Below are 13,330 nucleotides of genomic sequence, written 5' to 3'. Positions count from 1 at the left end.
TGGTCATACTCTATATATGACACCTACAAAATTGGTGCTGTGGCTACACGATTCTATAAAATGCTTCCAAAGTTAGGCTTAACTCCCATATTTGTGACTTACATTTACAGTCATGTAAAAAAATTAGGAGATCCCATGAAATATTTAGTTCTTTCTTAAGAAATGTTCACATATCAATGGCTCTGGAAAAGAAAGTGATGTAATTGCAGGTAAACAACAAATATTTTCATTGATTTACTCATGAAACAAAAGATATCCAACATTCAGTGACTAGCTGGCTAAGTTTCAGTAGCCAACGATGGACCACCCATTTAGGTGGCTCTATCTGGCCAACAAACTTAACCGGTGAGCTGCTGAATATGGTCAGGGACTGGCTATGTCAGGCGACGTAGCCGGTCACTGTCCACTCCGCTGATCCGTATATTCAGCGAGAAGCAGCTGTCTGTCTCCTGCAGAATATTGCAGGATAGCTGGCTATGTGCTATATAGCCAGCCGGGAGCCATTCCAGTCCAGCTAAATTGTGCTGAATATTGGCATTAAAATCTCTTCAACTTTTCTTCAGTATGAAAAGGAAACAAAGAACCACAATCATTTCTACTTTTTCTTTGTCCAGGGTTGAGAACAGTCATCAAGATCCAGCAACCCGTGAGAGCTCCATACTTCCTGTTGGCAAAGGCAAATGTTCCTCTCTAAATTATTCTTTCATACATATCCCTGCAGAATAACAGCATATACTAAGCCGTCAACAGTTTATTTTATTCTGAAATGCTGGGGCAAGAATATCATATATTGGAGAATACTGTGACCTGGGTCAAATTAGTCTTTTGACAGCAAGTCAAGATTTTAATCTTGTGCTGCAGAAAAGTTGTGACCTAATTTGGATAACTTTAAAAGGCCATGAAAGTGACAGTTACAATAGTAGAAACATAGAAACATAGAAAGATGACGGCAGAAAAGGGCCAAGGCCCATCAAGTCTGCCCACTCTATAGACCCTCCCCTTAATATTAGCCAATGTTCTACCCTGATCCACTTAGGGATCCCACATGGGCGTCCCATTTATTCTTAAAATCTGGCACGCTGCTGGCTTTGATTACCTGTACTGGAAGCTTGTTCCATTGATCAATCACTCGCTCCGTGAAGAAATACTTCCTGGTGTCGTAGTTCATGATCATTTAAAAAGTGTCACCCCAATTTTTGACAAGTTATTTGTTATATTATGCAAGTTGTCATAACTACAAACCAGATGATTGACTATTGGGAAAATAGGGAAGTACCTGAGGACCCAAAAAGTAGGGGCTTTTTCTTCCCCAGCTTTTGTCTGGTTTAATCACTTTTGATAGGTGGTTAGGAGTCCATGGCCCTTACTTCCAAGGGCCTAGGTCACTGTCAGTTTATTGGAAGAATACATTTTCCCCAAAATTCTATAAAAAGCACTAAACATTGTGTACACAAATTTGGGCATGTGCCCAATTTGCATGCACAATCTAATTGAATAATGAGCCAATTAGAGCCAATAATTGGGCTCTTAATAAGTAATTATTGGTGCTAATTGGAATTAATCAAAATTCACACATGGAATCCACGTGCAAATTTTGCACACGTTTCCAAAAAGGGGGGCCTGGCCATGGGAGGGTCATGGGCGGATCAGGAATATTCCTGAAATTTACATGCATGGTTATAGAATAAGGGGGGATCGTGCTTATTTTAGGTATAAGGATTTACATCACATTGGTATAAATGGCCATACCTAAAGTTAGACGCAGTTCCTAGGACTAAGCGTGATCCTCTCAAAAGAGTTCATTACAGCTTCCACCAGAGTACTGTAAGTCTGACAACTACTAGAAACAGAGTGTTTTTACTACATTAGAACAAGATCTCCCCCGCATATGGAGAGGTGACCACAAATGGGTCTAGGCCTTTGCTGGGTAGTGAAGGTAAGTGAGGGGAAGTGGGGAGGGGGTAGAGGGAGGAGGTGGAAGGGGGGAAACCAATAGGGAGCAAGAACATAGACCAAAGAAGGGGGAGGAAGGCATGCAACTTGAGTAACATTCGGGAAAACTGACAGAAAGCAACAAAGAGGAGGGCATGCAGCGTTCTTTGTGTTGGTGGAGCAGCTAAGAAGACGTAGCAGCTGTGAAACGGAGTGCGACCACCTCGGCTGAGGTCCCCACATTGTTGGACAATGAAGCAAATGTTTGGCCAAACCCAGGAAGGTGCCCAAAATAGGGTCGATCGTGGCATTTGGAAGCAAGTGTGGGATCGGACCTGTGAGGCCTCGACAGGGGGACAGGATCTGGAGCGGGTCTGGGTAGATTTCAAAAGAGTGGCGGGTTTGCTTGGACAGCAGGGAGGCCCTGTGGCATTGGCATGTTCAAACAATTACAGTAGATGGGCCTATCCTTAGACGGAATGGGGCCAGAGACAAGGACAAAGCGTATAAGTGAAAGAATTGTAATAATGGTAAGGTGGGGCAGCTTAGACAGCACCGCTCAAGAGAGGAACCATAGTGAGGTCAGATATGCTGTGTATCCCCTAGTTAGATAGGAACAATTGTTACTAGACAGAAATGTCTAGTGCATTGTTAATCGTTTGAAAATGTTTGTTAGTTGTTACTTGACCAGACCAGGACCAGACCAGGACGAAGGAAGTTATCATGCCGCTGTATCGTGCAATGGTACGGCCGCATCTGGAATACTGTGTCCAGTACTGGTCGCCGTACCTCAAGAAGGACATGGCGGTACTTGAGGGAGTACAAAGAAGAGCAACCAAACTGATAAAGGGAATGGAAAATCTCCCATATACCGACAGATTGAAGCAGTTGGGACTTTTCTCCCTGGAGAAGCGAAGACTTAGAGGAGACATGATAGAAACCTTCAAGATCCTGAAGGGCATAGAAAAAGTAGACAGGGACAGATTTTTCAAATTAAGGGGCACCACAAGTACAAGGGGGCATTGGGGGAAATTGAAAGGGGACAGGTTTAGAACAAACGCTAGGAAGTACTTTTTCACTCAGAGGGTGGTAGATACATGGAACGCGCTTCCAGAGGCTGTTGTAGACAAGAAAACACTAAATGGTTTCAAAGAAGGTTTGGATAGATTCCTAGAAGAAAAAGGGATTGGGGGGTATAGATAGGTATAGACCATTGCTCAGGCAATGGGCCTGATGGGCCGCCGCGGGAGCGGACCGCTGAGCAGGATGGACCTATGGTCTGCCTCAGCGGAGGCAACTTCTTATGTTCTTATGTTCTTATGAAAATGTTGTAATTGACATTTATGGCTGCAGCCTTAATAAATCCACACTTGTTGAAGAATCGTGAGTTGATGTCATACGGGGTCATTGCAAGGACAGGGAGCAAAGAGTGCCAAGTGCCAAATTTGAGACCTTATTTTGGCAATGGCTGTTGATTGATTTTCATATAATTTCCAGTTACCTGAGTTATCACAAAGCTTTAAAAACCTGTTTATTTAGAGGCAGATTTGGGCTGTCTTAACCCTGAATTGATGTTTTTTGCAACCATGTAATGGATACAGTGATGAGATTATGCTAATGAAGAAAAGAAATTGTTGCTTTAGTTTATTGCTTATATTGCTACATACGAGATTTTGTGGTTTTAGTCTAATAATTGTTTACATAGGTTTATTTGCAGGAAATTGTGTATATTGTAATTGAACATAAGAATTGCCGCTGCTGGGTCAGACCAGTGGTCCATCGTTCCCAGCAGTCCACTTACGCGGCGGCCCTTTGATCAAAGACCAGTGCTCTAAATGAGTCCAGCCTCACCTGCGTACATTCCAGTTTAGCAGGAACTTGTCCAACTTTGTCTTCAATCCCTGGAGGGTGTTTTCCCCTATAACAGATTCTGGAAGAGCGTTCCAGTTGTTTACCACTCTCTGGGTGAAGAAGACCTTCCTTACGTTTGTACGAAATCTATCCCCTTTCAGCTTTAGGGAGTGCCTCACATTCTCCCTATCTTGGAGAGGGTGAACAATCTGTCTTTATCTACTAAGTCTATTCCCTTCAGTATCTTGAATGTTTCAATCATGTCCCTGCTCAGTCTCCTCTTTTCAAGGGAGAAGAGGCCCAGTTTCTCCAATCTTTCACTGTACGGCAACTCCTCCAGCCCTTTAACAATTTTAGTCACTCTTCTCTGGATTCTTTCGAGTAGTACCGTGTCCTTCTTCATGTACGGCGACCAGTGCTGGGCCCAGTACTCCAGGTGAGGACGCACCATGGTCCGATACAGTGGCATGATAATCTTCTCCAATCTGTTCATGATCCCCTTCTTTATCATTCCTAGCATTCTGTTCGTCCTTTTCGCCGCCACCACACATTGCGCTGACGCCTTCATTGACTTATCAATCAGAACTCCCAAGTCTCTTTCCTGGGAGGTCTCTCCAAGTACCGCCCCGGACATCCTGTATTCATGCATGAGATTTTTGTTATTCACTTTGAACCTCATTTGCCATGTCGATGCCCATTTCTCAAGCTTGATTATGTCACATTGCAGATCTTTGCAATCACCATGTATCTTCACTACTCTGAATAGCTTCGTATCGTCTGCAAATTTAATCACCTCACTCATCGTACCAATGTCCAGATTGTTTATAAAGATGTTGAAGAGCTCAGGTCCAAGCACCGAACCCTGTGGCACTCGACTGGTGACGCTCTTCCAGTCCGAGTATTGTCCATTTACCCCCACTCTCTGTTTCCTATGCTTCAGCCAGTTTTTAATCCTCGATTCCATGGCCTGCAATTTTACAAAGTGGTTCTATATACAGAAATTAGTCTATGCATGGGATTACAAGGTTCTAACTGCAAGCCAACAGCATTGCGATGTTTTGTACATGTAATTCTAAAGCTGGCTGTGTCTACTTTTCAGATTTGAAATGTAGGCTAGCATTTTACAGGCCTGTATTTCAGGCGTCTATCACGGCTCCAGGGAGACGCATAGGGATGCTTAAACTCGCTCAAGGCCACTTCTGGGCGAAACCAGGTCCATGCCCTGATTTGGGCAAGCTTAAGTGGCCCTAAGCATCTCCCTAGACCAGTGACAAATGTGTCCTTCCTTAGGAGAATTTTTCTACAAATGTGCATCTCATTTGGCTGCCACACGGCAATAGGATGCCTACCACCGCCTAAAATCAGAATGCCTGTTTATAGAATCAACCCCTAAATGCCTGTCTTTTATAGAATTGGATAGGCGCTTATTGCCCAATTAGCCTACTCCCTCCCCCTGTCAAAATCATATACCTCATGACCTCCCCATGCTTCCAAATCCCCTGCCCCCTTACCTTGTTCACAATGGCCAACTGGAGGAATGCCTAATCCCTCCGACCAGCAGACCCCGCTTCTTCAAAATGGTGGGCCTTCCCCTCCCTGGTGCATCCTGGGATGCACTGGGGGGGCCTAAGGCTCTGATAGGCCCCCTCATATGACCCCTCCTGACTCCTATGGCCCCTCCTGAGGGCTCAGCTGATCAGGGATTCCCATGCTGCGATCAGCTCTCGCAACCTTAGAATTACAGGGTTCTATGTGACAATTTTCAGTATTTTTAACTCCGATGACTTCCGGGTTCTATCTGACATGTAGATGTTACAACATTCACGAGGATTTATTCAACTTAACTGTTCCTTCATTTCATATAGAAAATCTGCATTATTCTCATTGGGGTTGTCTATGAGATATTTTCTCATAAGTATTCTTGGATGTGGTCTCGATAAAGGAAGATCAATTAGCTTCCACAACTGACAATCTTCAGCAAAACTCTTTGTATCACTTCTTCCTGGGTCTATAGCTCCCAGGTATTTTGTAACAATGCCCAGGCTTTTGGGCATAGGATTCTCTCCCCAAAGGGTAAGGCTTTCCCTACATTGGGCCTAATTTACCCCTGACTGTTCTCATCTGGAATTCCATTCACACCTTTACATACTGGAAATCTTTTCAGTCATTCTTCTATACAATTCTATTTCTTCAAACTCAATGCACACACTTCAACTGCCAGCTGTACATAGCACTACACTGAACTCCCCCCACTGCACTAAGGAGTTCAATGAGAAGGGACCGCTAACCACCCTTATAGATGTAACAGTTCCTCCCCAAATGAGTCCCTTAAATGAAGGTTTAATCCTTCTTAAGTACTGCACTGCTTTACCACACACACACAAACATTCATTCCTTTGCCTTTCACACTCATTGGGGAATATCTTTATAACTACTACCTGGTTATGGCTACAATGGCGCCTATGAACCCTGCTCTGATTCGCACAACATATCAGCTTCAGAGCTAAAACCCATATCCTCAGCTCCTAGAGACTCCATTTCCTCATACCCAGAATAATCAGATAGCATTTCCTGATCTACATAGCTCTGGCTAGAGTCTTCAACCTGATTAAAGCCTCTGGGTTCTTTCTCCTTCAATAGCAATCCTTTTGACTTCAGGCTCCTTTTACACAGCAGCCTTGGCAGTGAACTTCTGTGTGTTCTCTTCTGCTCTAGGTTTCCCGTGAGTGAAATACCTCCCTCTTCCTCTCAGCTTCTCTGTCGATTTAAACAGAAGCTCAGGTGTACCTGAGACTCTAATTGACTGAGCCGTGCTAGCTCTGCCTGTCTGTATCTCAGCCTTTAGTTGCAGTTTAGTTTTCACTACTGTTTCTATGCTTCCTCCTCCTTCCTGCCTGTTCAAAGAAAGGGGTGCTTGGTTATGTTTATTCACTGTTCTTTTATTATCCAAGGGCAAATAAGCCTTGGAGCTAGGCAGTGGCGTACCTAGGGTATGTGGCACCCGGGGCCCATCATTTTTTGACACCCCCCCCATCTATATGAAAAATATGATTTTTAGTACCAATCTACAAATCGCACCACAAGAGTGTACCTAGGAAAAGGCTGCATCTTAAACATTGCAGTGAGCACTAGAACACCAACACATACATTGTAAAACTAAACAAGCCAGATCCCGCACAGTCAATTGGTCCTGTAGTCAATGCCAACTGAAAACTATGTCTTTTTCAGAACACACAGAACAGAGATACACCCTTGCCCAAAATGGAATAATCACAAACTAAAAATAGAAATATGTAGACAAAAGTTAAACTGATCCGCCAAGAAACCAGACCCTGGATACAATGCAACACCACAAAAAACAGTAACACATGTCCTCTAATACAGTGCAAAATATAAAGACAGTAGATGTAAATTTGAAAAAACTGATACATAACAATCACCACTTTATAAATTAACAAATAAAAATAAAACAAATAATGAGAAATAAAAAAATACCATTTTATTGGACTAATCCCCGTAAGTTCGGTCCCCATCCCCGCAAACCACCTGATTCCATCCACACAAGCCTTGAATTGTTTATATTAAAGTATAAAAAGAAACAATATTCTGTACAATTGTCAATTTATAAATCAGCGTCTTCTCCCCACTCTCTTCCCCATTTCCCTTCAGCATCCTCAGCCCACTCTCTCTCCACTTTCCTTCAGCGCACGCACATAAAAACAAGCAAGTAATTTTATATCATTTTCATTCTATTCATTCATAGAAATTAAAGTCTAAATAATGCCAGTCACATAACAAAACATGATTTTACAAAAATAATTCCCTGCAGTCAAGCCTGCAAGGATTACTAGATGTCTTTCAGCAGTTCCCCTCCCTCCCTCCCCCTTACCTTTGTGGCCAAGTCAAAATGATCTACCAACAATAAAATTTTAAAAACACAAAGCACGCTGTACGCAGAGAAAATGTTAATTATCATTTATATTCCGCGGGTTTTCAAAGAGGTCAAGGCAGATGACTTTATGCAATGTCACCTCAGTAACAACTATACAAAAATAGACAAATATTCCCCCTCCCTTTTTACTAAACTGCGATAGCGGTTTTTAGCGTAGGGAGCTGCGCTGAATGCCCCACGCTGCTCTCGATGCTCATAGGCTCCCTGCGCTAAAAAACTCTATTGCGGTTTAGTAAAAGGGGGCCATAGTGCAAAATATAGACAGCAGATATAAATTTTCAAAACGGACACATTTTGATCACTAAGTTGAAAATAAAATCATTTTTCCTACTTTTTTGTCTGGTGATTTCATGAGTCTCTGGTCCTTCTTCTGGTCCTTCTTCTTTCTCTCTCCCCCTGGCTCCCCTCTTTATTTCTGCCTTTCTTTCTCTCTCCTCCTGGCCCCCCTCTTTATTTCTGCCTTTCTTTCTCTCCCCTTGGTCCCCCTCTTTCTTTCTCTCTCCCCCTGGCCCTCCTCTTTCTTTCTGCCTTTCTTTCTCTCTCCCCCTGCCCCCCCCCTTTATTTTTTCCTTTCTTTCTCTCTCCCCCTAGCCCGCACAAAGCCATCGTGCCGATTTCTCCACTTCCACGATTCTTTCCCTACCCTCACCCCCAAGCCAGCAGCCGATTTCTCCCTGCTCCTTCCCCGATGTCCTGATGTCCTGAACTTCATCGGGCAGCAGCAGCATTCACAATTCACTGCTGTTGCCCGCTTCAGGCCTTCCTCTCTGTCGGGTCCTGTCTTCATGAAAACTGGAAGTAGGCAGGACCAGGCAGAGAACAAGGCCTGAAGCCGGCAACAGCAGCGAATTGTAAACGCTGCTGCTGCCCGAAGAAGGTAATGGAGCACCGATGCAGTCCGCTTCTCCCCCCTCCCAGCCGAACCCCCGCTGACCCTCCTATCTCCCCCCCCCCCCGTGAACCTTTCCGACCTTCCCAGCGAGAGCAGCAAACCTCCTTCGCGGCTTTCTCCTCCCTCTGCCGCGTTACTGATGACGTCATCAGTGATGCGGCAGAGGGGAGGATAAAGCCGACGCTACTGGAGGGAGGTTTGCTGCTTTCGCTGGGAGGGTCGGAAAGGTTCACTTGGGGGAGGAGAGATAGGATGGTCAGCGGGGTTTCGGCTGGGAGGGGGGAGAAGCGGTCTGCCTTGGTGCTCCAAGGCCTGGCGCCATTACCTTTTTCGATAATGGCGCCGATGCTGCTTTCGCTGGGAGGGTAGGAGCGCGATAGGGACCGGGCCAGCTGTGCACCCCCCCCCCCTAAGGCGGCACCCGGGATGGACCTCCCCCTCGCCCCCCTTGGTACGCTACTGCCCTGGGGAAACAGCCTGCAACAAGATCGCGCGATGCCAGAGATCTTTGCCTGCTTCGGCTGTTTCCTCCGCCGCGGTCCCGCCCCTCCTCTGACATCAGAGGAGGGGCAGGACCGTGGCGGAGGAAACAGTCGAAGCAGGCAAAGATCTCTGGCATCGCGATCTTGCTGCAGGCTGTTTCCAGACGCGACACCCGGCGCAGGGGGGGGGAACTGGACTGGACCGGGAGCACCCCCTCAGGGCTTGGTACCCGGGGCGGACCGCCCCTCCCGCCCCCCCCCCCCCTTGGTACGCCACTGGAGCTAGGAATGTTCCTGTTTCCTAGGGCCTTTTCCTAACCTGAATTGCTGCTGCTCTTGGGTTCCTTCTTAATGACAGATTAGGTTTCATGGTATAAAGGCTGAAAGCGTGGAGGGGCATAATCAAAAAAACATCTAAGTCTCCTTTTGGCCTAAGGCCCTAAACGTTGAAAGTAGAAGCAAGGAAAATGTTGATTATAACAAAAAATGTCCAAAAGGAAGGTTTTTTAAATAATTGCTTGCTTCTGCGTTCAGCTGTTTAAACACCCAGACCACCACTACATCTAAACTTACACCATACAATCAACCTAAAAAAAGCCTAGGTCCCAAATGTCCAAAACAAGGGCTTTTAGGCAAAGGAGGGACCAGTCATTCGCCTAAATGCTGGATTCTGTAACTGGTGTCTGTCAAAAAGAACACCTGTTACAGAATCCCCCCACCTCAGCAATGATCGGGCCAGGAGGAAGCCCAAGCCCTCCTGGCCCGGCGACTCCCCGGTGTCTGACAGCAATCGGGCCAGGAGGGAGCCCAAGCCTCCTGGCCCGGCGACCTCCACCCCAGCCAAGAATGATCTGGGCAGGAGGGAGCCCAACCTCTCCTGCCCAGGCAACCCCCTACCCCCCATCCCCACTAAGATATGGGGAGGAGGGATACTGGCCCTCGATATCCCCCCCACGATTGCCCCCGCTGAAACCCCAATCGGCCCCACACCCACTAACCCGTGAGACCCCCCCACCCCCGACACCCCCCTCCCATACCTGGAAATAGTTGGACAGATGGGTCCCAAGCCCGACTGTCCGGCAGGCAAGCCATCTATCGAATGACGGGCCTTAGGGCCTGATTGGCCCAGGCGCCTCAAACCCTGCCCACAGGTGGGGCCTGAGGCGCCTGGGCTAACCGGAATCGGCCCAGTAGCCTTAGGCCCCTCCTATGGCATCTCTCCTGCCACAATGGTTGCGGTAGGCGGTGGGTAGGTTGCCGGGCCGCTGAGCTGATCGCAGCAGCCGCCATCAGCTCAGCGGGCCCTTTTTCAGCACTTAAACCTGTTTTGACTTGGTCTAAGTCAAAACGTATAAGTGCTGACTAGGCAACCTGTCAAAAGGTTTGGTTATACCTGCTTTACGACTAAGTGTAGATCGGCCCACCTCCCGCCCTTTCCCCTCCTCTAAAAACGCCCCTTTTTGCTCTTAGCGTATAGAGGCAGGGGAAAGGCCTAAGCTGGTTTTAGATACGTCTAAAACCAGCTTTAGTTATGGGTACTTGGACGATCAGGCATTTTGATCATCCAAGTACCCATTTAGGCCACTTTTTAGACTTTTTTTTATTATTATGAGCCCTTTGGTGTATTAGGGACTTTTGCCTTTTCCCTGTCACAATACATAGGATGATTGATTATAGTATAAATGTGTCTGTATTGAAAACTATCTCAGAAAATGCTAACTCTGTATTGTAACACCATTACAAAAGCTCATGTAAACTGCTCTGAATTGACTTCCCAGTGATTAGTAGCAGTATAAAAGCTTTCAATAAACAATAAACTCTATTTGGATTTTCAGCAGCCACTTTTGGGATACTGCTGCTAAATATCCAAATTCTTTTGTCCGTGTTTAAAAAAAATAAAAATAAAAAAAACCCTGAGCACTTTGGGCTAGAATTAGGTGGAATGTTTCTGGCTTGCAGAGTGCTATTCATAGGGTTATAATCAACTTTTTCTCTGGGATGAATAATGCTTACATTGTTCATTTTTATGAGTTTTGAAATGTGATGTACATTTCAGGACACCAAAATCAGTGCAAATCTGTACTTTTAATATAAAACCATATTTGCTTTCAAAGTGAGTGTTAATAAAAAAAATGTTAAAGTGTTTAGTTAAACATGCTTTAGTGCCTGATATGTAAAAGATTCTCATTTCTGTCATATTAAATCCAATGGAAAATACTTATAGACGCCTACCTGCAAGATAAAATGAGCAAACCTACAATGAAAACTAAGATTATCTCTGTGCCAGTATCTCCAACTGTGCATTCACTCTGTTTTCCTGATTATAGTTTTGGTGTTTTGTTTTGGGGTTTTTTTTAATGCCTCAAACCTATTTTTATGCTACTTCTACATGATATGGAAATAACTGCTTTGGGCACATTTTTCCCTACATATCGAATGATTTGCAGTGTACTGTATCTAGGAAATAGTTTTAATAGAAAAAAGGCTGCAGTCCTTAAAGGTACAATAAAAACCTTCCATTTCCTTGGGGAAACAATATGCAATTGATTGTCTCGATGGAACTGAAGTTCTAGAACAAAGTGGTAATGATAGAAAAGGGAGTAGACTCAGGAGTAATATACATGTTTCTTCACAGAAAGTGTGGTGGATGCAGTGGATGTTTGGAGCAGCCTCCTAATGAAGGTGACAGGTAGGACAATTAACAGAATTCAAAAGATATGGAACTCATGCCCAGGATCATTAATGGCAGGGACGTACTGGTGAAGTAAAAGGTCACTGGAAAGGGAAGGGAGAAGTGATATGGTAGATGGGTGTTTCTCTAGTTATTTGCTATCATTATCACAAATTATCATGCATGCTGTATAGTCAAATAAATTCATCTTTATTTTATTCATAGTTCTAATGGAAAGTCTGTGTCATGGTCTGAACCAGGTGGAAGACAAGTACAGAAGGGGCAACACATGTGGCACAGACTGTCACTACACGTGAAGCACAAGGAGGTAGGATCCAATCAGACAGCAGTCATCAAACCCCTAACCAAAAGCTGCCAGGGCCAGGGCAAGAGCTTGACCTTCTCAGACATCAGCAGCACTAAGACTCTGTACAATGTGGTAGAAGAGGAGGAGAGCCAGCCAGTGCGGTTCAGTCAGACCAGCAGCCCTTCCATGGTGGTGCATCGGCGCGTGACTGCAACTCCTCCACCTCAACCTGCAGAAGAGGCTCATGTCTACTTTTCCGAGCAGTTTCCCAAAAACCCCCCAACCCAGAGGTCAATCATGGATCAGTTGCATGGTGTGGTCAATAAATTGACGACTGGTATACCAGACTTCAGCTCAGTTATCAGTATGTCTGGGCCAGGAAATGGAATAAGGCCCTCATACCAGCCTCCACTGCTCCAGCAACAAGTACTTCCCCTTCAAATGTCTGTTTTTAATGAGGAGCCAATCTCTCCAGCAGAGGAGGCAGAAAATGAGAAATTTAACTTCATTCAAGAGTATATGTATGATAATACAGAAAATCCAGAGGAGGAACTAGTTCCGAGCAAGTTAACTCTAGAAGACTCGCCGGCCCTGACCCCTCCATCTCCTTTCCGAGATTCAATTGCATCAGGAAGTTCTGTGCCAAGTTCTCCAGTGTCAGAGTCCATGCTCTGCACACCTCCAAGCACTACCTATGCCTCAGTCATTGTGAGAGACTATAAGCAAAGTTCATCTACTTTGTAAACTGCAAGTTGTCAAGAATCATAGATATTTCACGGCAGACTCAGATTATTCTGAACTCAAAAGCCTAGAGATACAACAATGCAAAAACACATGTGGAAGGCAAGATGTATGCTGTGCTAACAAAAACCTAACTTTATGAGAGCTCAAGTTCTTGCCGTTTGCATTTTACTTGAACACCAAATCAAAAGAAAATCTGAACAAAGCACATAATTCATATTATCTAAATTCTTTAAACAAGACAATACGATTACATATAGACATATATCAACAACTTCAGAACAAAATAGGAAAAAAAAATAGGAATTTTTGAAAATAAGGATAAAAATATTTCATCAATTGAACTGATTCCACTGATTACATGAAACCGAACTCTGAGCCAAAAGAAACAAATTGTGAATGCTGCAATCTGGGGGGGGGGCACTGTGTGTGCTTGCTTTGTGTTTGGGTGCAAATGAGCAGGACAGAAAATGGAATCAGGTATAGACACAAGCCACCGGCA

The 13,330-nt window shown here is 44.9% G+C and overlaps 1 protein-coding gene across 1 annotated transcript in view; it reads left to right on the top strand.

Moving 5' to 3' along the window:
- GRM1 (glutamate metabotropic receptor 1) overlaps positions 1–12,831 on the top strand; it is a 630,972-nt gene extending 618,141 nt beyond the window's left edge. Inside the window, exon 8 of the mRNA XM_033935628.1 lies at positions 12,006–12,831. Coding sequence (XP_033791519.1) covers positions 12,006–12,831 — 826 coding nt within the window. The remainder of the gene's footprint in view (positions 1–12,005) is intronic.
- The last annotated feature ends 499 nt before the right edge of the window (positions 12,832–13,330 follow it).

The sequence above is a fragment of the Geotrypetes seraphini genome, chromosome 3 (genome assembly GCF_902459505.1).
Source record: "Geotrypetes seraphini chromosome 3, aGeoSer1.1, whole genome shotgun sequence".
Lineage (NCBI taxonomy): Eukaryota > Metazoa > Chordata > Amphibia > Gymnophiona > Dermophiidae > Geotrypetes > Geotrypetes seraphini.
This window is presented reverse-complemented; position numbering and strand designations above follow the sequence as displayed.